Genomic DNA, 26,854 nt, shown 5'->3' on the forward strand with positions numbered 1-26,854 from the left:
GTGTCATTTTGTTACAAAAATATTTGTTGTACGAGCATGTTTTTTTAAATTTTTTTTATGATGAACAAACCGCAACTTCAATCGTATTTCTACTTACTCCACGTAGATACGTAGTTTATGGGTTAAGATACACAGAAGCCAAAGTGGCTTGTCTTTGTAGTCCTAAGCATAAACATAAAACATATACGGACGCATTACATTAACAAAAATGACATTTGAGACAGAAAAAGAAAAAAAAAACAAAGTGAGATAAGCAAAATATAGCTATCTAAAGTTCTGTTTTAGGACCCCTACCCCTGCCTCTTTGTAACAGTTTTTCTTTTATATCTACCCATAGTCGTAGTTCGTCATGCCTCGGGTCACATTCTATGGTCACCGTACAGGTAGGCTACTACATTAGTACTTCTATGAATGGATCACTAGCCGGTGACAATAACGCTAGTTGGTCATACCCAGTACCGTTTTGATTTTACGATCATTCGGGAAACCACCTCACGAATAAAATAATAAAAATATTGGAATAAAAACACTAACCTTCTTTATGTTTATTGGTATTTCTTGTGTTAATTATGCATTTTGAAAGAAACAAATGACAGTTTGATCGATGGAAAAAAAAACCCATGTAAACCAAACTGTATGGAAATACACCTACTAAATAAAAAGAAATGAAGTGATGTCAAATACAGAAAAATTTAAAGGAAAAAAAAAACAATAAAATATTTAAAAAAACAATAATAATTTTATTTGATTTATTAACCTTTTCTTGGTAATTTAAAAACATACCAAATAGAAATCATTGAAAGTACCATTTTTTAAAATTTCGATATTTAAATCCGTATTAAATCTCTGGCTCATCAGTAAAATGTTCCTCAAATTAAGGACATTTAAGGCTACATGGTATAAAACTTTCGTACAATTTGCTTTTAACAGCGGTAACTAAGTAACAGAATAAACAAATTGTTAATCAACCAATGTACATACAATAGTAAAAACAATAATACAATTAAATGAATAAATTGTAATTTTTTTCCAACAATACTGATAGAACTAAATTATAGTAACAGTACTGATAGATAATTTCATATAAATTAATTGTAGTAAAGTAAGGTTTATTGTACACTATTTGTTTTTTAAAAATGAAATAAAATAAAATTGAAAATGTCTTGACGTTTCGGTTGTTATGCGCAAGAAAGGAGTACCAAGAGTAAAAAAGACGCAAATTAAGACATTTTATTTATTATTAATTTTTGGAAACATGGTGTACTGTGAATCTTACTTTACTATTGTTTAATCGCCATGGAAATCTTATAATTAATTGTAAACGACAAAACAAACTAAAAGTGCTAAAGGCATACAGTACGAAAACATAGTCATGAGGCATGTCATACCTACACTTAAGGTGGAATTTAGAATAGCAAAAAAATTGAAATGCTGTGGTGGGGTGTTCGAAAAAACAACAACAACCAGAGAAAAAAACAACTAGAGCTTGCTTATATAAGAATGAACTATTATTATTATTAGAACGTCTAATATAAACATAATAGGCAACTTAATGCCGCTCAATATTTTGCAATTTAATAATTTATTTTTTTTTAAATATTTTTGGTGAAGAATTTTATGATCATACATTTTATTTTCATATCTTGTGTGGACGGTTGATAACTTGTTGATTTTAGGTTTAAAATGTTTTGAGTTTTGCTTTTAAAATATGAAATATGTATTTATTACTCATAATATAATATCGATTTTTAAGCTACTACTATATAAATGTCTATATACACATTGTGATTATAAAATTAGGTGGTAAATAATATTATTGTTACAAAATTAAAGCTGCAGCACCTACTATACTAACCCATGGTAAAAAATGATATAAAAATGTATAAAATATTTGTCATTTTCTATAGACAATTAAGGACTATTATATGTGTTTGAACACAGCCTTATATGGAGTTTGGCCAATTGCTGTACAGGTGCCATCTTGTTTCCAAACAACCAACCTCTATTTTATTTCGTTAGCACTGAATATACTCTGGATAGTTTTCTTAATTCATTTTTTATTATAAAATATTTGGTGCTAAAATTTGTGCTCATGGAGATTTTTAATGATTGTTAAAAAAATATTTTGTTGTATATAATATTGTCATTCTGTATGTATGTTGTTGTATATATATTGTCGTATGTATAGTACCAGGGAGTTACACATTCCTCGTAGCACCAAATATAAATCAAGATTACTGGAGTAATCAAGATTACTGCAGTAATCAAGATTACCTATGTTGTATACAGAATACGAGTAATGCTTTTTTAATACACAAAATATACACCAGATGAAAACCTAGGCCGGGCAACACAAGGGATACAAATATTTCATTCCTTGTTTTTAATTTAGAGAACGAAAAGTGATTTTTGGCATGGATAAGTAAAGTTCATAAAATCAAATGATAGCAAGGCAGAAAGCAAGGCTTTACTAGACAGTGTATAGGCAGAATTGAATATAATAATTATTTGATGGGTTTTTTTTGTTCTCTCCAGGTATCGTGATATTTTGTGAAAGCAGAAAGTTTTGATTATCAGAGTGAAGGCACACAGTATCCCCGTCTCCACACACTAGCCTATGCCATTCCACAACATGTATAGTCCCATGGGATAACTCAAGAAACAACGGTCCAGATGATTTTATCTATCATTATCATTTCCATCATAATCATCAAATTAATAATTTATAATCAAATTTATAAAATTATAAACATTACCTGTACTAAGTTCTTGGCACAGATACATTTAACAGATTGTGACACACATTTTCCTACAAAATGATCAACAACCCACGTTTAGCCACTGTAGATTATATTACACTGTATCAAGGCAAGTTCCATGATAAACTATTCCATATGCCTCATACAATGGGATACTGTATTATCCTAATATATTTCCAACACATAGACACATATTGGTACTGTATCAAAGCATTTGCCAAGATACTGAAGAGATACAGTTGGTAGAATAGGGTACCTCAGGTGTAAAAAACTATTCTAATCAGAGGTATTTAAATTTGTTTGCTTTTAAAGAAATTCAAGTCACTCTTATCAGCACAGCGGAAAAAGTTGCAGCTACCTTCTCATGCACCAGTAAAATTGTTCATTCGTATATAACACTCAACGTTCATAAACTACCCGTTGTAAGCCTGAATACAAAAGTTAAAATATGTGAAGAGATCGGAACTAGTCTGTCTTGTTTTTATTTCTATCAACATTTGATTCTTGTTCCATTTGGTTTCTTTCCTCTTTCTTTAATTCTTGGTACACATTAAAGAGAGTAGCATATTCGGGTTTCAAGTCTGCATATGCTTTGAATTGGTCTGAAAAAGTACAAACAGAATATATTGATGACTTTAAGAGAGTGATATGGCGTAATGGTAAGGTAAGATCTAGTCATCAGGTGCTACTGGACATTCCGAGGAGCAAACATAGTTGGGGAGATCGGACTTTCAGTGTTGCTGGACCTAGGCTCTGGAACCACCTACCCTTGAACATTAAACACACATCATTATTGAGTCACTTTAAGTCACTACTCAAAACTCACCTTTTCTGATTTTTTCTACAGCGCCATGAGCAATGAATGTTGGAATGGCGCTATATAAATCGAACGATTGATTGATTGAAGGTAATCAAATTAGTATGCGAGATGGTGAGTGAGTGAGTGGCCGAGCGGTTAAGACAGTGGAACCGTAATTACGTAGCCATAACATCGGCAGGGGTTCGAAGCTCACTCACTCCATGGTTCTGGTGGTAGAACGAGTCTTCTCGGATAAGGACTATAAACCGTAGGTCTATTGTACACATCTAGCTCGTGTGCACTTTAAAGAACCTAGTACATCTTTCGAGACGAGTAGGGGGTTGCCCAGGTGTATTAGTACATCACAGCCACTGATCACCAACTGGCCCTCTGGGAGACCAGTCTTTGACTGAAGAGGTTACCCAGTATAAATATAAATTTCAATCAAATTTCCATCAATCATGCATGATTTCAATACTTGTCTGTGTCAGTGTTTGTATCTTAAGCTTGGTTCCCACTAGGACACAACACACACATAAGCCGTAACGAAAGCAAATCACCAATCACAAGCGATGGTTTAATTTAACTGTCGCTTGTGATTGGTTGTAGCATATATACACAGTGTGCTGATTATCGTAGGTGTGGTACATGGCTGCCATGGCGATATGATCCCTTACTCTTTTTGAATAGTTCTTTATCACGAAAAGTAGTTGCTGTAGTTTTCAAATTTTAAATTCTAGTTTTCTAGAGCGAATTTTGAGCAAATGAAGGTGCATTTCTGCTTACCATATGTAATTTGACCAGATTTGTCTACATCAACTTGATTGAATAACTCCTCAGCCTGTGCGTCTGTCATTCTCAATGACTTTTCCATAATCTCTACCAGTTCCTTTTTAGTTATGTAACAATTACCACAAAAACGCTAACAGAATGAAAGTATAATTATTTAAATTAAAAGCAAAAAACTAGTCAATTTGGACCAGCTCAGATGGTTCCCAATAGACTAGATGATCTGGGGTGAGCTTAAATAGTAAATACAAAGTGTATATGGGGGTGAGCTTATACTGTCAGTATGCATAACAATAAATTGGTTTTTTTTTTCATTTAAAATAGAATCCAAACAGGTAATTTTTACGACTGGATCTGATGTGTGAAAGTGTCATTTTAATTCATACATATGGTTTAAAAGAAACAATATTTAAAAATAAGTATATAAAAGCTCTGCTAACTTTTCTGGCTGTTTTACTTTATCGTTTTGCTTTTTATTTTTGTATCTCCATTGAGATCCAGCCACTGATACCCACAGCATTGTCATTTTTTTCAGTAATTTGCCTTTGGATTTATATATATATACATACATATGCTAATTCCTCTGTACATCGCAATTTTAAATTCTTGAGACTAAATTTTAATGTGAGAGAGCACTCGTGAGTCATCGCATGCTTACTTCAAATGCCAACGCAAGGGTCTCCTCATCCTCTGCTGGTTTTGCTACCAAACAACTTCCAATAACATATTCCCTGAAATCTATTGTCCCTGAACCATCCTGTTAAAAAACAAATAGTACTAACAAATGAATGAAAGCTGGTGGCATCTTCATTGTCTATGCGCTTGTACGTCAGTAAAAAGTACAATGAATGGATAAAGAGAGATTATTAGGATTAGGAGGCTGATATAAGATTTAAGCCAAAAATGCCGAGTCACACAGGGAATTTGGTATAAGGTTTGAATGTTCATTTTGTATTACTTGTATTGCCAATAGCTTGTGCAAAACCTGTTTTTCATTTAGGAGAATTTATTAGCACAATCAAATTGACTTGTGCGCATGCATTAATGTTTTTAATACTTTTTGTGATGGAAAGAAATCGTTCAACCAATCAGAACTCAGAAATTTTGTATTCATTCAAATATGTTCACTAATGGGACGCAGGTATGATCCTTCAATTCCTATATAAGGATATTATATAATGGATTCGTCAAATACACAACCATGCCTCAACCTTGGGTCAACAAACCTGGGGGTCATAGTTCACATGCAAAATTAGGAGAGTTACAGTCACTACATCAAATTATATTTTTAAAGCTCTGTCTACACTATCAAACCTTATGTGACAAAATAACGTTATGTGCCCATATATGGATACGATGATGTCATACCACTATTTGGGCATATCACACTTTTTTTTGTCAAACTAGTTTGATAGTATAAATTGAGCTTAAAACTGCCATTAAAATGCTCCACTGTTTTTAAAATTTTATACTAGAACATACCCTATCATACATTGCAAAGACCTCCTCTAAAGCTGGCGATACTGGTAGTTGAAGATATTCTGCAAAATCTTCAATGCTTATGTAACCCTTTGACTTGGCAATCGCAGCGTATTTGGGAAGTTGCTCTTTGATATCAGAAAACTTCAATCTGTCAAAAAATAAGATTATTTTAAAGTAATCATTTTTATAAAACCCATAATCAAGGCATTAAGGGCTATTTATACTATGATAATGACATTTTTTTAAAATGTAATTTCTGTATATGAAAAATAATAATCGATTTATCATTAATGTTTAATATAAAAGGGCCATTACCCTGTAAAAATATGGCAGATTGGAATAGAACGCCATTTGACGAGTTAATATTTGCTGCAAGTTCTAATTATCAAGCAAGCAAACTTCGATAGGTAGATAGATAGATACACACCCGACATCATAATACCCTGTATGTATGTTCATTTGTTGATTAATAATACTTTCATGAGCATTTAATTTCTCAGCAATAATTATTTGTTACTTTGACCGTGTAAAAGACATATGGTGACCTTTCCTTTGGCACGCCAGAACTAACACATTGACGAGCTTATAAAATATTATGTTATGTAAGTGAATTTATATAACACACATGGAGCAAACACTCATCACAAGTACTGACTACCAATACAGATTGTCAATAGATAACAAACACCATTATCATAAATTATTCAAATACAGTAAACAGAGGCCCTGTTTCTGCTGCCAACTAAATACCGTATATTATACGGTATTTTTTGAATACCGTATATATACGGTATATTTTTGGCAGCAGAAACTGCGCTCATAAAAAATATACCGTATTTTGTATACCGTATTTTCCCCACAAAATTTGTGGATAAAATACGGTATTTACAAATTTATACCGTATTTTTTGTACCCGTTTCTGCTGCCAATAAAAAATACCGTATTTTTTTTTTACATGACAAAAGGTCACCATTCGTGTTTTTATTTTCTGTCGCTGTTAGCTGCTTTACACACATGTATAGATATATTCGGCGAAAATGTGGAGCGAATACGTCACAGTTTTACTAAATAAATGTGTGTGGGGAAGCTAAAATGTCTGACCAACTAAAAGGTAATAAAAGGGACAACCACATTTATAAAGACATTTCTAAAAAAATAAAGCAGGAGTATGGAATAAACTTGTCTCCAAAGCAAGTAAACTCAAAGCTGAAGAGCCTGCGAAAGCAGTACAACATTGCAAAATACAATAACTCGGGGAGGGAACGAATTAATTGTCCCCATTACGATGTTTTCTGTGCTCTCAACATCTCTATCACTAGGGCTAGGCTGTTGAAAGTGAGACGTAAAACTTCCTTTATTGCGACTTTTAATTATCGATCAAATAAATGAATGGCAATTTGGGTAAAAAAGATGAAATTTAACACGACCACCCAAGAAGTATTGTTAGCAGAAACGGGGTACTAAAAAATACGGTATAAAAAATACCGTATTTTATACCGTATTTTTATACCGTATTTTGAGCAGTTGCAGCAGAAACAGGCCCAGAGATATTATCTAGGTTGCATAATTAGCCAGTGGTTCCCTTTAAGGTCCTGTGGCCGTATCCACCAACCACACTTAAGTCAGATATTTCCCTTAACTAAAAAAATATTTAAGTATTTCACTTAAATTGTATTCACTTAGATACTGTAGGAGATTTTTTAAGAGTAAGTTCCCTCAGCCTCATTTATGAATGCTGAATAGGGCCACTGTTTCTGCTGCAGAGTGCCAAATAAACTTGTTTCAAAATATATTAAAAAAGGTTTTAATCAACCCCGTTTCTGCTAAAATTATGCTCGCAAACAAACTGTTTAAATTAGTGGGTGGCCATTATAAAAAAAAATTAACATTTGCATAAAATATTTTAATTACAGAATCTAAACACGAACTAATTTGCATAAAATGTAGTAAGTATAGCTTTTGACCAGGTATAATATACCTCTCTCTGCTTTAACATAAACTATTTTGCATAAAAAGCCAGAAAAGAAAAGATCTTCACAGTAGAAAAATATACAACCAAAACATATTGAATCTCTATACTTTTCACAACTGCAATTTCTAAAAGCGGTTGTGTTAAATTAATTCACACAAAATCTTTACAATATTTATGAAAACTATCATAAAAAAACCTTAATAAATTAAATTCTTAGTATCATATTATGTAAAGTGAGACTAAAAAACAAAGTCAGGGAGCGTAATATGATATACTTAAACCACAGATCAACAAAAGATAGTGCATTATGCCTACTGAATACAACCAGTGTTGCATGCTAGAGGGAATGGCTGTGGCTTTATATAATACATCTTCATTATATAATATATAACAATACACACAATGAATCATATTCATGTGAAACCACATTGTTGGAATATTGCCAAAAAAAATGAATAATATTCGTGACCTATATTCAAAATCAAGGTTCTTTGGCATTATTATTATTTCCATGAAAAACAAATTAATTTACTTCATATTGAATTAAGGATGTATTTTCCCCCAAAACAAGAAAATCCATTTTGTAGTTTTGGGAAATTTTTGTCAAAAGAAAAAAAAACTAGAATGTCTAATTATCAATTTGTAGCACTCATCATTGTCACTCCACAAAGAAGAGTAGAATCAGACTAGAACTCAGATTCATGGAAGAAGAATGCTATGTGCAGTTATAATCATGTGCACCATCCTCACCCCCACCCCACAAAAAAAACCAAAAAAAAAAACTCATATACATCAGAATACTATTTTTTGAAGATATTGTTCTCTGAATTTTTTTTTTATTATGGTAATTTAATGTCACATTACATCATCTTTAAAGCCCCATTCCCTACGTTTTTTAGATCTAATTTAAGATCACAAACTATATTTAATGTAAAAATAATACTATATAATATAATACTACTTTTTTCGTCTTTAAACGGTTAAAAATGTGAAAAATAAATCGATTCTAATAATTATAGCGGCCCGCTATAAATCCCAAAATGCATTGCGCGCGGATTGATATTTTTGTTTTTCACCTGTAATTCGCCCACTTTTCGATCGATCGTGAAGCCAAAACAAATGGAAGACTCCTAACTTTTCCCCAATTTGTATCAACGGAGTCTGGCAAAAATAGAAAGACAATTAATGCAGCAACTATACAACGTCAGGCTAGGTATATAGCTAGCGTACGATGTTCGTACGTTACCGATGTTTACCAGCTAGGCCTACAAAACTAAGCCTAGCTAGGCTAGGCCTGAGACCGTCCACGAGAGTTCGATCGCCGCGAGCTACTTAGGTAGTACATTGTTTCTCACTTTTTATCATAATTTACCATAAAACGTACATTTAAGACAAGGAATGACATGGTTTAATGTTTTTAAAGTGATATATATGTATTATTTTCCAAAAAACGTCCAAAATTGCAGGGAAGGGGTCTTTAAGTTATTAGAGAGAAGAAACAGGTATACATTAAACGAAAAAGTAAATTACATATCACATGTCATTAAACTTATATAAAGGTTATATAATAAATACAGAAGTTATGTAAAGTGAGTTTGTGTCAATATTTGTCTTATGCAAATATTTGCAAACGACCGAATAGTAGTACTGGAGCCTATTAACTCAAAGATATGACAATGTACTGTTCTGCTAGGGCACAAAAGTAGTTATTAATAGGAGAGCATCTCTGTTTATGTAGCTGGGTTTGAGAGAAGGACTAACTGAAGCATTGTTGTTGTTTAACATTCCTATGGGCCTAAAGTTGTCTTTTATGTTGGAGGTAGTTCCGTATTAATAAATCATTACTATTGCATAAAATACAATCAATAATCATTTTTAGATACTAACTGACCTAAAGGGGTCAAATTAGAGCCTTTTAAAACAGTAGCATAGGGAAGATGCAAGATTTTGTGGTAGGGGGTACCATAAAGACCTCGCAACCTTGGCCCTACCATGTTTGGGGTTGAGATGTTGCTAAGCTTTACGCTCTGTCTACGCTATCAAACTAGTTTGACAAAAAAAGTGTGATGTGCTCAAATATGTTAGTGATATGACATCATCATCCATATATGTGCACATCACATTTTTTTTGTCACACAAAGTAGACAGTTGTTGGTGTGTTGTTAGTGCTTACCCCAACTTCACCGTTAACTTGTGAAACTCTACAGCTCCTGCTTCCATTGGAAGACCATGTTTTTTGGCTTGTTTCATCAGAAGACAATCTTCAAATGAATGATCAGTAACCGGAAGATTTAAAGACCTACACAATTAAAATGGTAATCATTATAACCCTTGTGTATTGGGTTCAAATCTTGGTTTAGTCACAGTACAAAATATTTTCTTAATAGCAAACACCACTACCTCATTTTTGATATATAAATAACATGGGTTTCTTTCCCATCATGTGATTGGTCAGTAATAATATGCTTGGTGAGAATAAAAGAAATGTCTGGAACGTACCTAGCAATCACACCTCGTACATTTTGTGCATATAGTGCGGGATCCCGCTTCTCCTCCTCGCTTGGTTTATAAACTGGAAGGAATTCTATTTCTAACTTATTATTAAAATTGCACATTGTCAACCACATAGAAGCTAACCTGTAAAAAAAAAACAAAAAAAATGTTGATAATGTATATTGTCCCCCGAAATTTGTCATTGAATGCCATTTTAATGTCACATAATAGTTATTCAAAAATTATTTACCTGAAAAAATGTAATTTAAAGCAACAAATAATTAACTTGTCTGTCAGACAATGGTTTTTGGTTAAAACTAACCATTTCTTTTGTCTTTTTATAAATAAGTAAATAACTTAATGTTGAAACTACAAAATTGTCTATTTAAAGTCTGATTTTATTAATCTTAATTTTTCATGTTTTTGGGGGACAATACATACAAATTTAAATAAAAACAGCAAAAATATATTAGGATTAAATTACTCTTTAACATAATCTTATACTACATCATTTGTGTTGTTCAAGAATATATTCGTAAAGTTAAGTTTTTGAGAGAGAATATCTACTGGACTTTAAAAATATCAATTTCTCACAGAATTTACAACTGTTAGTTTTATAGCTTTCAACGTGTACAATCAATTTGATCTGAACTTGTTTCATTAAAAGATTGGATATTGACCTCTAAGGTAAACATTTGACCTTAAAGGTCAACAAATTGTTTATTTAAAATAGAAAGTTAGTTTTTGCATTTGTGGAAGAGTAAACCATTGACATTAAACATGATCAAATGTAGGACATGTTATTCTTAAATGTTAAATGTAAATGTACTTGGCAAGGAGCAACTTGCACCTGCTACAGTATGCAAATAAAGCAAGTTTACTAATACTTAGCACCTATAATAAATACAACCCATTAAAGTGAACTTCACAATTTTCGCAATATTTTCATAGATTTCTCATCTCCCGCTAAAGGTACAATTTAGTGCATATATTCATTTAGGTACTACTACTTCTACGCCTGTTTTGGTGAGACGTACATAAACATATTTCATGCTTTATGAGCTAACATTAACTAATGTTTTGTTTACCATGCTGATTCCAAATATCTTTATGCTTGGATGTATTTAAAGAAATTATAGCTATGGTTTGGAATGGTTTCATGAAGTCTCTCAATATTACACTCTCTCATATTATCCAAACATTGAGACCTTTTCTAAACAATACAAATATCACTTACACCTGTGGTCCCTTGTATGCCCATGTCACAGTGTCAGTGTTGTAGTGTAAAATGACAGGTTGCACTGGCAAACCAGGATTAAATGCTCCTGTAATAAATATCATGTTATTACATTAATTATAGTATTATAATAGTTTAATTTAGTCATTATTAAATTAATTAATTAATAGGCCTAGTATAATGTAGAATCACTTTGGAAGTCTCTTATTCTGGGGGGACCCCTATTAAGGGGACATTTTCCTATGGAAAAAAATAAGTTTTAACACTACAGCCAATTAAGGGACAGCCCAGAGGAAAATTGTTGTGTTTCGTATATTTAGTAATAATAATAGGTTTTTTTTATTCTGGGGACATCCCTACAGTAAGGGGAGATTTTTCTGTGGAACAAATAAGTTTTAACACACAGCCTATCCCAATTGAAGGGACAGTCCAGAGGCAAATTGAAGGGACAGTCCAGAGGCAAATTGTCGGGTCTTCCAGTGTATATAGTAATATTAATGTATTAATAATAGGTCACTTTAAAAAAACCTTGCATATATTTCTACATGTTTATGTTCACCAACCTGATTAAGAACTTTCTTCATATTTATACAATTAAACATAATAGAAAAGGTACTTAGCACTTTAAGGTCACTTTAAGGTCACTTTAAGGTCACTTAGATGGTCTGTATAAAACAATACATGGGTGGCATAGACTATCTCTTATAGCCTACATTACAAAGCAGTGATCATGACAAGAAAAAGGTTTGGGTATGTACATTATTAATGCCTTGTTTTATTAAATTAAACTTTTTTTGTAATAAAATATAAAATAAATAGAGAAATAGATCGATACTGATAGGCCTGAGTGAGAAAAAATTAACATACTTCCAATAAGCATGAGCGATAAAACAACTTTTTTAAACAAGTGTTATCATTCCAAATCTAAACATACACGTACCTTGTTTAAAATTAATCAGACATGTTTTATTCGTACATGTCCCTTCGGGAAACATAAGAAGCTGCGGCCAAGGGCTGTTGGGTTGCACTCGCCTAGTTATTTCGTAACTCGCATTATGGCGTGAATTTGACTGTTTTCTTGACACAAATACTGGCTGTAACAAGTTTACTAAAGCTGTGTGCAAAAGATGTTTGAACTGCATTATACAAACAGTAAAAATACATTTTTCGATGAGCAAACTAGGAAATTATGTAATCATTGTGTTTGAAAGTGAACCTACAGTATCTATACTTCAGGTATAATACAGTAGAACCTCTATTCAGGGGACACCTTCAGGAACCAACAAAGTGTCCCTTGAATAAGGATTTCAACAAATAATGTTATAAAACTATATTGGCCATTGTTCATTTCACAGTGACAGTAAAGTGTTAATAGAGGTGTCCTTTTAGGACAACATAGGAAAACTATAGCCAGTGGAAAACCCGAATCAAGGGTACATTTAGGGGACTCATTAATTAAGGACAAAAATATGATTAAGCAACCTCGTGAAATATAACTTACTTCCAGCCAATGGCGCTTTTCCATTCTCCTCGCGCGACACAGAGTTGGTGTGAGGTAGACCCAATACAAACATGATAAGAATATCAAAAAAAGCGGTATGAGGAGAAATAACACAAATAGGTGCTTCATCACGACTTGCTCTTTGACCTTTCACTGAAACATAGTGAAAGCCCATGATAAAAAATTGAAAGCGTCCAATAAGCCAGTTGGGGTACAACAGCATTCTGCAATGAAGGCAGGAAGAAAAAAATGCAAAATTGGGAGGATTATAAGGAGCTTTGATTCACGACCTATGACCTACTAGGTCATGTCATAAATTGTGCCCATTCTTGATGGCTTCTAGTAATTAATAATCTGAATGAGGCGCTCTTTACAAAAATAGTCTCACAGCGCTTGAAGTTTAGAATTAAAATAGACCAGGGAATGACCTACAACAGATCAATTGACCTGACCTAGTTTGTTTCTAGGAAAGGTCATAGGTCATTACAAATCAAAAGCTCCATATTTAGATTTGAAGCAAGGAGAAGAACAAACGATTTGCATTCAAATTTAATTTTTAAAGTTAAGGAATCTTGAGTTAGATTTTTTAAATGAATTTCTATATTTCGAAGCATTATATTAGTAGTTTAATATCATGTATTTATGTGTGTTATTTAAAAAAAATGTTTTATTTTGTTTGTTATATACAAATTATAAAAATGGAGGTTTTAGTAATGCATTAATTATTCGCAAATAAATGTTCAATATTTTTCAATCTTGAATTTAAGGAAACATTTTGAAACAACAAGGACACAATTCAAGCTTGTGAATATGCATTAGGGACCAAGTCAAAAGTATTCTACTGCAGTTACTGCAGTAACTACATTTTTCACTGCAATATAAAGTTTACAGGTATGAGTCATCAGCCATTGCAATATACAATGCATATGATTTTCAAACCAAAAAAAGGATAAAATAAAATTACAAAAAGTACAAAACATTACCCCCAGCAGAATAATTTTGACATGGTTATATAACAGTTGCATTTGGGAATGCATTATTAATATGATTAAAACAAAAACATAATGCCAATTAAGTTAATTCATCTACTCAGTCATTACTGTATATGATAAATGCAAAATGCATTTTTTTTTACATTCAATCAGTATTTTATTTTTATTTCAAAATCCAAGCAAACAGAAACATTAATTTGCCAATAACAAGAGGGTAAACATGTATATATATATATATTTGACTAAAGCTCTGTCTACACTATCAAAAAGTGTGATGTACTGTATCCAAATATGGTAGTGATATGACATCATGATATCATATATGGGCACATCACATTTTTTGTCACTTAAAGTTTGATAATGTAGATGGAGGTTTACTGTAGGTATGTATGAAGGGGTGGCATTGGCTAAAGCTCTGTCCACACTATCGAACTTAATTTGACAAAAATATGGTTAGTGATATGACATCATGTCCATATATGGGCACATCACATGATGCCAAGCCAGTTCTTACCTCCTCCAACCTTGCAAGGGTTCTTTAACAAGTTGTTCCTCTGTAAGGCCTGCTAGTGCAATTCTGCAAAGAAGATACACTATTGGAAAAAATGCCAGGCCCAAAATCAACCGTAACGGAACGACCGTTACTGACATTATAGCAATCTGAAATAGAAATAATAACACTCAAGAATTAACATTTACGATCACTACAATATGAATAGTTTATACATATATTTTATATTTTCTGAAAAAAAAATTTTTCAATAATTATAGTTATTAACTTTGACCAAAAATTGGATTAGAAAATAAAAGTATCACAAGTAAAAAGTAGTACTACTACTTTAAATTTTATTCAGTTTATTTTCTCTTTTTGCAAGTGAAAAATCATTAATTTTGTTCAACTGCATTTAAACTACAAAAGTTTGATTTTATTTGTCTTTATTTTTTATGTTTTGGAGACAAAAAGAATATATTAACAATTACCGGAGTAGAACAAAAATTTAAGAAATCACTTGACTAGAAAAAAATGACATCATCAATTCATACGTTTTATTTGTTGTGGTTTGGCAAGCAGCCCACTCCACCTTCTAGCTAGGCAAGAAGCTAGATCATTGGCACAATAAATTATTATTAAATCAAACAGTATTTTATGGGCGAGTTGGGAACCAGGGGGCACCTTTCGCATGTCATGGGTATATTGATATACTAAAGTACATGTAAAAGACTCAAAAAACACCCTAACCTAGAATTAGAAAGTAGGCCACTGACCTTCCTTCTCATTCACCAACAAAACTTTTCACTATCTCTATCGCAATCTTTTATAACTTTTTCAACATGAATACAGACAGGACATACACTTTTATTGACTGTACTGTAACTCAATTAATCAATGACCAAGTAATGAAAGATTATTTCAAATAAATTTGGTGTCTTTATACTTACTCTAATCTTGTCTAATGTAGTCAAATTTAAGTGATGAACGAACGGATTGCGAACTGCAGGCTCCAGTAACGATGAGGCTCGTCGCAGCAGGCGACGCCTTTTCTTGACCACCGTCTCGAACATGGGCCTAGAATTCATCTTGACGATCGACTCAAATTGAAGATATTTTCATCTATTTTACACCTTCTCATACTTTACCATAAACCACTCCGTTCCTCTCCACCAAATGATATGCAATCACTTCATTTAAACTTTAGTTTACGAAATAAATACACCCTCCTTCGTCGACGAAATGTTCTTATTATGTAACTTGTTTATTTTTGCAGACTGCATCAAATATAGAGGGCGACATACGATTTTCGTGATTTATTTTATTGAGCGACACCAAACTTTTACCATCCAAATTGAATATTCTTCGTTTTATGAAACGTATTTTACAAGAAAGAATATACAGTACTAGACAAATTTATTTTCTTTTTAACTTAATCTTTGCTTAAAATGTGAAATAATAGTTGAATTACATAATAATGGTTTACCTGTTGAAAATCTATGTGCCAACAAATCCATAATTATTGAGAGATCAGAGAGATCCTCGATTGAAAATTGTAGTAATATTTTACACATTTTAAGTTATTACCCAAAAAGCTAAAAAAAAAACACAAAAAATGTATACCTATTAGAATAAAAATTATTATGATTAATTTCAATTAACAACTTAGTGTTAACTTATCCCATATTAGTCACTTCACTTTCAAATGCCTGTATGGCATTTTACGTCATCCAGAAATCTGACTATGTATAAATCCTAGACAAACTGAAGGCCTCGCTTTTAATCATCTCTTTTTTTCAATCAGGCACTTAATTCTCCTATAAACTGCTTCCTTTTTTTTTTGCATATTTAATTTAATGTATATATGGTGTTTTTGTTTTGGTTTTTTTTGTATATACACGTCTAATATAGGCCTATTGTTTATTCTCAATTTATTTTAGATCATGGGACTGTCAATTGACTCTTGTCTTGTAGTTATAGTAATCTTTCTTACTTTAGCCGTTCCCTTACCAATTCAGTATATTTTCTTTATTATGTTTTTTTTCTCGTCAAATAAATAAATGATGAAATGAATTACAAAAGAAAAATAAAACACGCCGTCACGCAATGCCAGTTTCTACAGTTCGGTAACAAAGGTGTCCATAACTTTGTGAATAATTGGCCATGCATTCTATATTGACTTATAAAAGGGTATAGAGGTTACCAAAATATTCTACTTGATTATTAAAGCAGTATCGATTGAGCGAATAAAAGATATTTAGAAAGGTCGAGTTCTTCTTTGTCGCCTTCATGCTTCGGGGGTCCGAGTATATATAGCTTAACTATAGCTAATATAATATCAATTGTAAGATGCATATTATTAGTTTTTTATTTCTCAGATATAGTTTAGGTGTTTAAAGTATTAGATATCTTCCTGTACTTAACTGACTCATCACTGATCACTGGGATGTCTGAATTAACGTCTTGCAAGAAAGATATCGCCAGTCTGCAGAATACAGTTCAGATTTAATTTGGATCGGTGGAACTGCCATTTTAGGGATTGTATACAGTCTGTTCCGATCGCAGTAGTGTGTCAGAAGAGAGAACATCACTGTACTAAATCGATTTTAATTGTGAAGAGAGAACGGAATTTCACTTATCGTGAAACAGGCCTACTACAATCTCTGATAGTGATAACACTGTAGTGAAGGGAGATCAATCTAAATAGATTGAATCGTGAAGAGGACAGCAATCTAAATAGATTGAATGAGGAGGACAGCAATCTAAATAGATTGAATCGTGAAGAGGACATCAATCTAAATAGATTGAATCGTGAAGAGGACATCAATCTAAATAGATTGAATCGTGAAGAGGACATCAATCTAAATTGATTGAATCGTGAAGAGGACATCAATCTAAATAGATTGAATCGTGAAGAGGACAGCAAACTAAATAGATTGAATCGTGAAGAGGACATCGATATAAATAGATTGAATCGTGAAGAGGACAGCAATCTAAATAGATTGAATCGTAAAAAGGACAGCAATCTAAATAGATTGAATCGTGAAGAGGACAGCAATCTAAATTGATTGAATCGTGAAGCGACAGCAATCTAAATAGATTGAATCGTGAAGAGGACAGCAATCTAAATAGATTGAATGAGGAGGACAGCAATCTAAATAGATTAAATCGTGAAGAGGACAGCAATCTAAATAGATTGAATCGTGAAGAGGACAGCAATCTAAATAGATTGAATCGTGAAGAGGACATCAATCTAAATAGATTGAATGAGGAGGACAGCAATCTAAATTGATTGAATCGTGAAGAGGACATCAATCTATAAATAGATTGAATCGTGAAGCGGACAGCAATCTAAATAGATTGAATCGTGAAGAGGACATCAATCTAAATTGATTGAATGAGGAAGACAGCAATCTAAATAGATTGAATCGAAGAGGACATCAAACTAAATAGATTGAATCGTGAAGAGGACAGCAATCTAAATAGATTGAATCGTGAAGAGGACAGCAATCTAAATAGATTAAATCGTGAAGAGGACAGCAATCTAAATAGATTGAATCGAAGAGGACAGCAATCAAATCGATTGAATCGTGAAGAGACAGCAATCTAAATTATTCCTATAGATTGAATCGTGAAAAGACAGCAATCTAAATGAAATTTAAATAGGTAATATTTTATCAATTGAATCGTGACGAAAGCAATTTGTATTGAATTGTGAAGCAACAGCTAGCTAAATAGATTGACATATTAATGATGAATAATTGTTGAATACGTCACAATAAAAGGTTTTGAAGCGTAGGTAGGTATAATAGACCTCAAATTGTATATTTTCAGAGAAGACTTTTCTTTTTCATGTAGGCCTCTACGTTCTGTTTGCATTTGTGTTTGTGCAGGATTTCTTGCCAGGAAAATGTTGCATTATTAAAGGCCAATTTACACAGACGAGCGGTAAACGGTAATACAAAAATACCATCAGATAACCAAGTGAGTGCAATACGAGTTCAGCGCAAAGGAGATAGTAACGTACCACAAACGCACCATGGCTTTTGTTAACGAAAACAGCAATGGTGGTTTCTTCAAGAAACACTGGTCTATTCTGGTCCTTATTGCGGTATTTTGTAATTTTTTGTGTTTATCTGGAGTTTTATTTAACTATAACCTGTTGTACATCGAGATAATGCATTCCTTTAACTCAACAAGCACGCAGGCTGGTAAGTAATATTCGTTATAAAATCCTATAGGGCCTAGGCTAAAAGTAAACTCATAATGTGAACGCCCGGATGCCCCGGATGCGCAATCGACGGGATTTTTTTATTAGGGCTCATCGGCTCTCATGTGGAAATTAGGGATAGAACCCCCAGTACGACCGATGGCTGATGATGTTGGCGCGGGGAAATAGGTCACCGCAAGACTTGGAGTCTTGGTCACCCTTCTTTCCCATCAGTATAAGAGAGAAAATGTATAGGCTAAAAGGAGGCCAGCAGCATAATTAATATTATATAACTTATAGGGCCTAAGCAATAAGTTTTAATCCCGGTTTTTTAAACCCAATATCGTTTGCATGGCGTCTTAAGCGTGGTTCCCACAAGAGACGCAACGCAAGGACGCACGCGCAAGGCAAGCGAGTTGACCAATGATAAGCCGCTTGTGATTGGTCAAATCATTATCATTACGTCCTTGCGTTGCGTCACTAATGGGAACCAATCTTTAACGACGTCCTTGCGTCTGTGTAGTGGCAATGAAGCTGTAACCGTGACTTTACATGACAAAAGGCAGCACATGTGTTACACATGTGATGCTGTACAGGCCTATTACCGCATTTTTATATTATACTGGGGCGTAAATATGAGGGGTACAACCATGAGAATCGGGGTATACGTCAGTACACGTGCGTACTCGCACAAATGGCCGCAACGTGACGTCACAAAGCCGACAATTAATGTAATGAATTCTCAATCTATCTATGTTTGTTTTATCTCAGGTATACCTGGTGCTATATCGTTTACGTTCTTCAGCTTTACCTCGCCCATCGTGACTGTTCTATACCAGATACTAGGGCATCGGATAACGGTTGTACTGGGAGTGTCACTATGCTGTGCAGGCCTCTTATCATCGTCTTTTGTACAACACGTGGCCGTGTTATGTATCACTTATGGCTTTATGTTCGGTGTAGGCTTCAACGCATGCAATTTGACGTGCACCGATATGATACTGAGGGTTTTTGACAAGCGGAATGCCACTAGAGCTACGTGTACGGCTCTGTGTGCCATAAGCGTAGGTACGTAAAAACGTACATCCAAGCTTAATCTTGGTTCTCACTGGCAATCACAAGCGAATAAGCCATCGCTTGTGATTGGTCAATTCACTTGCGTTGCGTTTACGTCCTTGCGTTACGTTCTAGTGGGAACCAAGCTTTAGCATGCATCGTAAGGACGTAAGCAAAACGAAAGCGAGTTGACGTTATCATTTCAGTATATATTATTTCATGGTACGTCCCAGATTATGATGACGTTTCGACGGGATTTTTTTATTAGGCCTACGCTGCGCTTACGTCGTTGTGTTGCGTCCTAGTGGGAAGCAAGCTTTAAGCTTGGTTCCCACTAGAACGTAACGCAAGGACGTAAACGCAACGCAAGCGTTTTAACCAATGACAAGCGAAGTTATAAGGAGTTAGCAATCACAAGCGAATACGCCATCGCTTGTGATTGGTCAATTCACTTGCGTTGCGTTTACGTCCTTGCGTTACGTTCTAGTGGGAAACAAGCTTTAGCATGCATCGTAAGGACGTAAGCAAAACGAAAGCGAGTTGACCAATGAAAAGCGACAGTTCGGATAATCCATCGATTGAGATTGGTCAACTAACTTACATTGCGTTATGTCCTTGTGTTGCGTCTCTAGTGGAAACCAAGCATTAGAGATCGGTACTTTCCACTAGCATGCAACGTACGCACAACGCAAGCGAGTTGACCTATGACAAGCGACAGTTCGGATAATCCATTGCTTGCGATTGGTCAAATTCTTACGTTGCGCTAACACGTCTCTAGTGGGAACCAAGTCAAATATAAATGACCGTTCTCTCGTCAATATTTTCTCTGCCAATTTGTCGTCTGATATTCAATATAACAGACATTGCACAATCTTTTATCCGGTGGTCATTGCTGGTACCGCTAAAATTTACTTTTATTTAATAATTAATCAATTAGTTAATTTTTTTTACTAGTGCATCACGTATAGTCATTTAAAGTATGAGAATAACGGTCAATAAACTCTAAAGCACACGTATGCTTAAAGCCAATTTACACAGACGAGCGGTAACGGTAATACAAATTTAGAATCTATGTTATTCCTTATGGAAAATTTACACAAAGCGCGCGGAGCGGACGGGCGGTTTCCGGCGGTGATAATAGATACAGATTCTATGTTGGACAAGCTAAAGCGTGGTTCCCACTAGCGACGCAACGCAAATAAATTGACAAATCACAAGCGATGGCTTATTCGCTTGTGATTGCTAACTTTCTATAACTTCGCTTGTCATTGGTTAAAACGCTTGCGTTGCGTTTACGTCCTTGCGTTACGTTCTAGTGGGAATCAAGCTTACGCGGTTTTCCGCTTACCGTTACCGCTCGTCTGTGTAAATTAGCCTTTATAAACCAACTTAAAAGAACATTATATAAACCCCTATTGTACACCTTCGGGACCCAAACAATTGTCCCCCAAAAAAGCACAGAAAACGTATTCATACTCTTACTAGTAATATTCCTGTGAATATGACTATTTCTTTGAAACTAATTTGAAAAGAGCGGTGCGCGCAATTCCTTTTCCCGATAGCACCGTTTCTTCGTTTAAGTTACGTTGCACGGAGTTAGTTCGAATTCTGGTAAAAATAGGTTTAGTGTTTAGGTCAAGAGCCGTTTTACACAACGTATTCCGGATAATTCCGTACACAAAAAAAAAACCAATACTACATACGAGCGTGATTGAAAAACGTAATGTATATACCCGGACCCCCCGAGTTTTTTACGGACCCGGGAAAAATACGGGCTGCCTCCTTGTAAACGTAGCTTTCTTATTCGTTGTAGGTTTTCTGATGTCACCAGGCATCGAATGGCTTTATGAAACGTATTCATGGCGTGTTGCCTTTAGGATACTCAGCGTTATACTGGCCTGTGTCGGCTATTCCTCAGCTCTAGTTATGGTGGACGTAACACCCAAGAAGAAGAAATCCAGGGAGAAGGAAACCGAACAATCTAGTCGTCAACAAACAGTTAGCATAGCAAAATATTGCTTTCTACTCAGAAGAAGAGGTTATAGTTTTGGTTTACTGGCATTTATTTTAACAGCAATTACGATTACGTTTACTTTTATAAGTATGGTGAGTTGTTACACAGGTCTGCATTTAAAGCTTGGTTCCCACTAGAGACGCAACACAACAACGTACGCAACGTAAGGGATTTGACCAATCATAACGCGATGGATCATCGAACTGCCGCTTGCCATTGGTCAACTCGCTTGCGTTGCGCTTACATCCTTGCTTTGCATCCAAAGGTTAACCGGAGGTCATACTTTCACTCAGTTTAAAATTATTTTGTTATGAGTTCCTTCATATAAAATTATTATTCTTGATCGTTGGAAAAAGATTCGAGAAATTTCACATAATGGTAGTTGAGATTTAGGAACCATTCACCACAGAAAGTGTTGTCTTAATATATTAAACCAATTGAGTGACGCGATGAGATATTCATTTCACGTTGAATATTAGCTGGAGGTCTGGTGGTCCAGCGATATATTCACACGACGGCGGTGCATCGAAGTCAGACTTAGCCCTGGAAGGCAGCTGTCGTTTACTGGACCTTTGGTACATTTAGTTGCTTTTTCATGATTTAATAACAAGGTTTTGTTCATGTTTTAGGGTAACTTCTTACTGGAAAATGGAATGGAAATTTCGTCAATATCTTTTATCATATTTATGATGGGCGTAGGGGACCTTGTCGGACGTATCGTAGCTGCCATATTCTCCGATAGATTACCAATATCACGGATATACCAGCATGCCTTGAGTAGCCTCCTTACGGCTCTGCCTACTGTCTGCTTACCGTTCATAGGCTCCCATACTGGTCAAACCGTAGTTTTTATAGGTAATAAGGTTCATCGCAAATAGCTTGAATTCGCGAGGAACGTCATTGCACAATGCATGATGGGAAGGGTTTGGGAGCAAACGTCACAACGCGTAGCGCCTACGTACAAACAACAAACCACGTACGTGCGCGTCATGACGTTTTTGCTCCCAAACCTTCCCATCATGCGTCGCGCACGCCATTTGCGATAAATTTTATAATGTTCAATATTTTAGTTCGTTTGCACGCCGATATGAAAACCATAGAGCCTCTGCGCATGCCTAGAAGCAATTCTTTGTTGCGATAATAATTTAATCGCGACAATGCCGAATTTAAATTCTGAAGAAACGCTCAGTTGCTTCGACAATTGAGTAGGACCTGCTTACAGACTAATACAAATGACAAAGAAAAGAAAAAAAATTAGTATTTTAGGCCCCATTTCAAAATCCTAGATCGGCCACAGGGCGTCAACATGTACATGTAGCTTCTTTAACCCCTACCATGCATTCTATGTATACGGTTTTAACATTTTTTACCGTTTCTTCTGTTTTAGTGATGAGTCTTCCACGGAGTTTATTGATTGTGCTGATGCCCTCTATCGCCATGGAATTAGCAACAGACAACACAACGTCAGAGTCGATGGCCGTTAGTTACTTGGCATTCGGCATTGGCGCGTTTACAACTCCATACCTAACAGGTAAATAATGCCAACTCTCTAGAATTATTTCATTTTAAATTCACTCATTGAAATAAAAGATGATAATACCGTCTCCATGCATCTAGTAAACTATAAGCTACCGCATGGTAACGGTTTCGGAAGGGAATCGGAGTAGAATGTAGAGGTCCTCACAAAGAATATCAATTTATACGGATCGCGCCACTAACACATCCCTTTCCATTCATTTGGGAACGCGCGACACATTTTCAAGCGTCCATTTGGAGGGTACACAACCCATTTTAGACGTCCATTTCGGGGGTGTCTCCCATTTTCAACGTAAGACCCCTTTTAACCACCCAGGGGTGGGGTGGGGAGGGGAGGGGATGACCCGTTTGACCCATACAAGTTAGGTGACTCGATGTTATTTTTCTTATTGCAGACTTGATATACGAAATAACTGGTTCATATGACATACCCTGGTTCATCTGCACGGGGTTGTATGTGCTAGCAGCAGGGTTTATGCTGCTTGCCGACAGGGCTAGAAAACAAAATTTGATGACGGATGCGAGACAATACAATTTGGTGCATAAGGACACAATCGAATACAAAGATACACAGATCAAAACGAACCAGATTGACAACAGGACACTTACGGCAATCTAAACAGTTTTAATTCGATTTGAAAATTATAAATTAGGGAAAAATTGTAAAATAAAAGCCTATATTTTGCTTTGAATAATCGTCATTTGTTGTTTTTTGTTTTTTTATCATCTATCTATCTTTATCTATCCTCCTGTGATGTCATCTATCCTCCTGTGATATCATCTAATCTATCCTCCTGTGTTGTCATCTATCCTCTTGTGATTTCATCTATCCTCTTGTGATGTCATCTATCCTCCTGTGATGTCATCTATCAAGGTATAATGTGACCATGAGTTTTATGAATTTATGCAAAATTAAATATTTATGTAACATTTAATGTACATCTTTCGAATCATTTTACATTATGTAATTCCAGTTATCGCTCGTTGTAGCAAAAAAGGATGATTAAACGCCGCGTTTCAGGTGAACCCCGACGTACGTACGCACACACGATGACGTCACTGCCATTTCATAAACATTAATCTTGTACATCAACACCATGTCGTTTCTCTTCAATTCGTGTCCGTGTGGTTAGATGAGATTTAAAATGACAACCATCATAATCGAATAATTTGGTGGTTTTAGTAGAAATGTACTCTTTTGATATTTAGTGTTCATTTGTTATGTAAGTTTCACAAGTTTCCCACTGATAAAAAACGCTGAACCAATCAATTATTATATTCTTATTATTATTAAGGGTACTTGGCAAACAGAAGTCAGTGTCAGTGAATGACAATTTAGATAAATCAATTTTTGTATGTGATGACGCCCTCACTATTCACATTCATTTAGACTAGACAAAAAGTAGTGAGCCCTCTAGCGGTCATTTGTGATTTCTGAGATTCATCGAAGCGCGACAACATCACCCGGAAATGATGTGAATTTAAAATTTTAATAGGGTTAAACTCTTTTAACCAATTGAAAGCCTTAAATTATAGTTCATTATGAATAATTCATGAGAATAATTAAAGCAAGGGTTGAAGAAGCATGTGACTTGGTTTTTGGAACAGGATAGCAGTTATGAGCGTGTCAGGTAATCATTGAATTTGCTCTTCTTTTTGTTAGATTTTATACGGTTTTTATCAATAATAATATTGTACATTTTTACGAGACCATAACAAAATTCCTCAATTTTTGAGTAAACGAGTGACTAAATAAAAAGTTACTATGTAATGTAAATATTCGTTTGACAAAAAATGGGCATGTTGATATTTTCAGGTATTTTTTAAATGGCGATTGAAATAGGTAAACAAATCACATGTATAACGGTGGTTTGTGCGAAGCTGGGCCTAGCCTTGATGGTCCAACGCGTACTGCGTGTTAATCAATGCGTATAAGATACACACGTAGTCGTTTAGGCCAATTTTTTTACATGTTTATTTATTAATATTAGGCCCCATTCTCATTTATTTTAATTAATGTACTGAATGTACCACACTTTACAACTCTATATAAATTAGATTTTGTACTTGTATTAAATTCAAACGTTTTATGGGATTTAAAACATTAAGCTAGGCCTTATAGTAGGCCTAGGACCACATGCTAGGTTGTTCAGCCTAATTTATCATGCAGTAGGCCTATACCTCTAGCCCATCTTTCAAATACATATTTAAATTAACATACTTTTTATATTTCTATATTTTTTATAGGATCTGACTCCAGAAAACATTTGCATCACTTGAAAGCGGCTATTTATGGACAGCATGTTGACATTAAAAAAAATTTGACCAGCTCTTATTAATTAAATGTCTTTTAAATTAAAGGTTTTCATTACGGTATAATGAAATGTACGGTGACAGAAATTTAAATGATTCTCATAATTGAGGTTTCTCATAGATTTAATATTGAAGGTAAATAAATAAAGCTGTTTGTTATTCTTGCCTTTAGAAATAAACATGTTGTTAGTACTATATTATTAGGCCTAGGCCATTATACAAATTAAAACTAAAAAAATACAGTAATCATATTTAAGGCCTACACAGCAGTACCTTACTTGATTTGATTTTTTTCAAATATTTAATTGATAAAATAAATGAGTTTGACTTTTCAATTAGTTGCCATTTTATTAGTTTCTGTGTGTTTTTATTTATATTCTTAAAATAATTGTATACAACAACTTTAAAGTATTGCGCAGAAGTGATCAAATTATAGTAGGCCTATTTGTATGTTATTGTCGCTTAAAATTATGCAGTTAAAGCATTTGATTTTAGGGTGACAGAAACGGTTAGGCAAGAAAAGAAATAAATTTGGGAATTTTGTTATGCGGTAAAAACAATTAAACATAATTTACCCCTAATGCATGTATATGTAGAAAACATTGCTTATGTTAGCGCGACCGAAACTCGCTACTGGGAATAGAGCCTGCAAAAGCGACGCGTACACACCTACTCGGGCACCGGCGGAGCGCGATCGATAGTAAATATACCCGATTTCAAATGATCATAAAATTCTTTTAAAAAATATCAACATTTTGATTTTTTGAGGATTAAAAGTAAAGATATTGAAATTTAACATAATATTTACAAATATGTATTTAAAAATTCGGAAACAATTTTAGCGTGATATTAAAACAAAGTTTTTAGAGTTCCGCGATTTCCTACGCAGGATTTGTTTGTTTCCATTGTTAATGGGCGAATGTTACCTAAACTAGAATCGTTATAAATCTTTTAAATTTGTATTATAAGTAATTTCTTTAGTATTCTTAGTAACATCGAATGTCTCTAATTAACTAGCAGTTATTTATACTAACTATTGTTCAATAATAAGCATGTATGAAGTGAAAATCTATAGTAATAATGTTCTTAGTCAGTTCGTCTCGCTCGCGTGAAGTCTTCGGGTTTCTCAATACAATTCTCAGCGGTAAAGATAGGCTCGCGCTAATGTTTAAATCAAAAGCGCTCTCAAAACACTTTTTGTCCAAAATTCG

At 34.3% G+C, this 26,854-nt stretch overlaps 3 protein-coding genes across 5 annotated transcripts in view; 1 reads left to right on the forward strand and 2 right to left on the reverse strand.

The window, feature by feature from the left end:
* The window catches only part of LOC140056278 (tRNA-dihydrouridine(20) synthase [NAD(P)+]-like), a 261,899-nt gene that overhangs the window by 21,029 nt on the left and 214,016 nt on the right, over nt 1–26,854 (reverse strand). The window lies entirely within an intron of this gene.
* On the reverse strand, nt 736–15,792 carry LOC140057309 (lysophosphatidylcholine acyltransferase 2-like). Of its 2 annotated transcripts, XM_072102920.1 has the most exons (11): nt 15,465–15,791; nt 14,539–14,684; nt 13,033–13,256; nt 12,472–12,645; nt 11,532–11,619; nt 10,301–10,438; nt 9,975–10,100; nt 5,830–5,977; nt 5,006–5,104; nt 4,345–4,480; nt 736–3,361 (listed from the first exon to the last, which is right to left on the reverse strand). In XM_072102920.1, the coding sequence occupies exons 1-11, from the start codon at nt 15,600–15,602 to the stop codon at nt 3,225–3,227; spliced, it is 1,554 nt and encodes a 517-aa protein (XP_071959021.1). In that variant the 5' UTR covers nt 15,603–15,791; the 3' UTR covers nt 736–3,224. The 2 variants fall into 2 exon arrangements, with proteins under 2 accessions (XP_071959021.1, XP_071959022.1); XM_072102921.1 differs by lacking the exon at nt 9,975–10,100 and having other exon boundaries at nt 15,465–15,792.
* LOC140057234 (monocarboxylate transporter 12-like) lies at nt 17,852–24,013 on the forward strand. 2 transcript variants are annotated; one of them, XM_072102802.1, is made up of 6 exons: nt 17,853–18,725; nt 19,496–19,792; nt 21,594–21,886; nt 22,424–22,649; nt 23,182–23,325; nt 23,726–24,013. In XM_072102802.1, exons 1-6 carry the CDS (start codon nt 18,554–18,556, stop codon nt 23,947–23,949), a joined length of 1,356 nt encoding a protein of 451 aa, XP_071958903.1. In that variant the 5' UTR covers nt 17,853–18,553; the 3' UTR covers nt 23,950–24,013. The 2 variants fall into 2 exon arrangements, with proteins under 2 accessions (XP_071958904.1, XP_071958903.1); XM_072102803.1 differs by lacking the exon at nt 19,496–19,792 and having other exon boundaries at nt 17,852–18,725.

Source organism: Antedon mediterranea, chromosome 8, assembly GCF_964355755.1.
Source record: "Antedon mediterranea chromosome 8, ecAntMedi1.1, whole genome shotgun sequence".
Classification (NCBI taxonomy): domain Eukaryota; kingdom Metazoa; phylum Echinodermata; class Crinoidea; order Comatulida; family Antedonidae; genus Antedon; species Antedon mediterranea.

What these genes read in the sequence shown, in the direction of transcription:
- LOC140057234 (XM_072102802.1), top strand. Translation starts at nt 18,554, where the DNA reads ATGGCTTTTGTTAACGAAAACAGCAATGGTGGTTTCTTCAAGAAACAC. An exon ending in TCTGTGTGCCATAAGCGTAG is followed by an intron (nt 19,793 to 21,593) that starts GTACGTAAAAAC and finishes TATTCGTTGTAG; the next exon opens with GTTTTCTGATGTCACCAGGC. An exon ending in TCAAACCGTAGTTTTTATAG is followed by an intron (nt 22,650 to 23,181) that starts GTAATAAGGTTC and finishes CTTCTGTTTTAG; the next exon opens with TGATGAGTCTTCCACGGAGT.
- LOC140057309 (XM_072102920.1), bottom strand. Translation starts at nt 15,602, where the DNA reads ATGAATTCTAGGCCCATGTTCGAGACGGTGGTCAAGAAAAGGCGTCGC. An exon ending in CCCTTGCAAGGTTGGAGGAG is followed by an intron (nt 13,257 to 14,538) that starts GTAAGAACTGGC and finishes CCTTCATTGCAG; the next exon opens with AATGCTGTTGTACCCCAACT. An exon ending in GCATACAAGGGACCACAGGT is followed by an intron (nt 10,439 to 11,531) that starts GTAAGTGATATT and finishes TTTTTTTTACAG; the next exon opens with GTTAGCTTCTATGTGGTTGA.